This window comes from Arachis ipaensis, chromosome B02 (genome assembly GCF_000816755.2).
Source record: "Arachis ipaensis cultivar K30076 chromosome B02, Araip1.1, whole genome shotgun sequence".
NCBI lineage: Eukaryota > Viridiplantae > Streptophyta > Magnoliopsida > Fabales > Fabaceae > Arachis > Arachis ipaensis.
Genome location: NC_029786.2, coordinates 4,978,801 through 4,980,116, shown reverse-complemented (window position 1 = coordinate 4,980,116; position 1,316 = coordinate 4,978,801). Strand labels below are relative to the sequence as shown.

The 1,316-nt window shown below is 30.2% G+C and overlaps 1 protein-coding gene across 3 annotated transcripts in view; it reads right to left on the bottom strand.

Moving 5' to 3' along the window:
• Positions 272-1,316, bottom strand: part of LOC107623905 (protein yippee-like At4g27745) — a 2,194-nt gene continuing 1,149 nt past the window's right edge. Inside the window, exons 2-3 of one of the 3 annotated variants that reach the window (XM_021115246.1) lie at positions 1,120-1,255; positions 272-855 (exon numbers count right to left, since the gene is read on the bottom strand). In XM_021115246.1, the coding sequence (XP_020970905.1) occupies positions 598-855; positions 1,120-1,212 (351 nt within the window). In that variant the 5' untranslated portion in view covers positions 1,213-1,255 and the 3' untranslated portion in view covers positions 272-597. Of the gene's footprint in view, positions 856-1,119 lie in introns of all 3 variants that reach the window. The other 2 variants (XM_021115245.1, XM_016326309.2) reach the window with 2 other exon arrangements.

Below are 1,316 nucleotides of genomic sequence, written 5' to 3'. Positions count from 1 at the left end.
GTCACTTTGGCTGCAAAAGTGTAAAACAACAGTCCTAATGTCCTATATCTGCCAAACTTTTTGTACACTGCCCATAAATCACATTTTTCTGAAAAGAATCTTTTTTTACCAGTATGAAATAAGTAATATTTATCTTTTTACATTAATGTCTCATTTGATATTGAGACATCATATAAATACAAAGACACAGAGAAATAAAAGTGTGTAAACACAAATTTTTGTACTTGTATTATGTCTTCTTTTAATCAAATATACCACAAAATCGACTAAATAGATCAAATAACATCAATGTGTTCTACTGATATCATGTTTACAATAACACTTTACATATAAATATTCTTTGACCATCTCATTTATGATCTTCTATTACCTTCTGTCATTTGTTTATTTTCTATCTGATTCATTCTTCTAACCACATGGACCAAACACAATATTCAAATATAACCTAAAGAAACTGTAATTTGACAACTTAATTTGATTGGTCTTAAAATCCATTTACATTCACCACACTTCTAATGAATCAACTTTTCCAAGAAAATTCACAATAATCATATGAACAATATCAGGATCAAATGACTTAACCCAAGAAGAATCAAATCAGTCATCATAATAATTTTCTAGGTTTGTTTGGCTTCCTCTAACTACTATCTTGAACTTCTCAAGTACACATTTTCCTTCTTTGTACTTCTGTGATTCTTCATAAGCCTTAATGTATTTCCAACCAAGTTCTTCACCACAATCTGAGCAATAAACATCAGCAACTGTGTGAAGACCAGTGATGAGTTGTCTATCTTCTTTGGGTCCCAAACTAATGTTCATTGCATGAGAGAAAAGAAAAGCTCTACCACTGCTTGCCTGTTACAACATAACCCCTTGAAATTCCAAGGTCAAAAATGGAACTTTATATCATCTTCATAACCCCTTTTATCTATTTAAGCAAGGCTATTAATATTATGCTACAGACTCTTATTGCAAAACAAACTATATATGAAACTATCACTACAGCAATACTGGTTTAGAGTTCAGACAAGTTTGAATGAAATTTATAACCATAATTCAAAAAGAAAAAAGATTATTTGAGTTTGAATTTTTAGCATAAAGATGTAGAAAAAGGTTCACCTGGAAATCTTTGGAAACAATATCATCATGGAAAGCAACAAGGTTCTGGCACTTGAAGCAGCAATAAGCCTTTGATCCCATAAAATCAGCCATTGATGCTGAAATTTTCTTAGCAGTAGTACCAACTTTGCTCCTACTAATATATATATATATATATATATATATAAGTATAATAATAAAGTTTGGTCAAACACTCA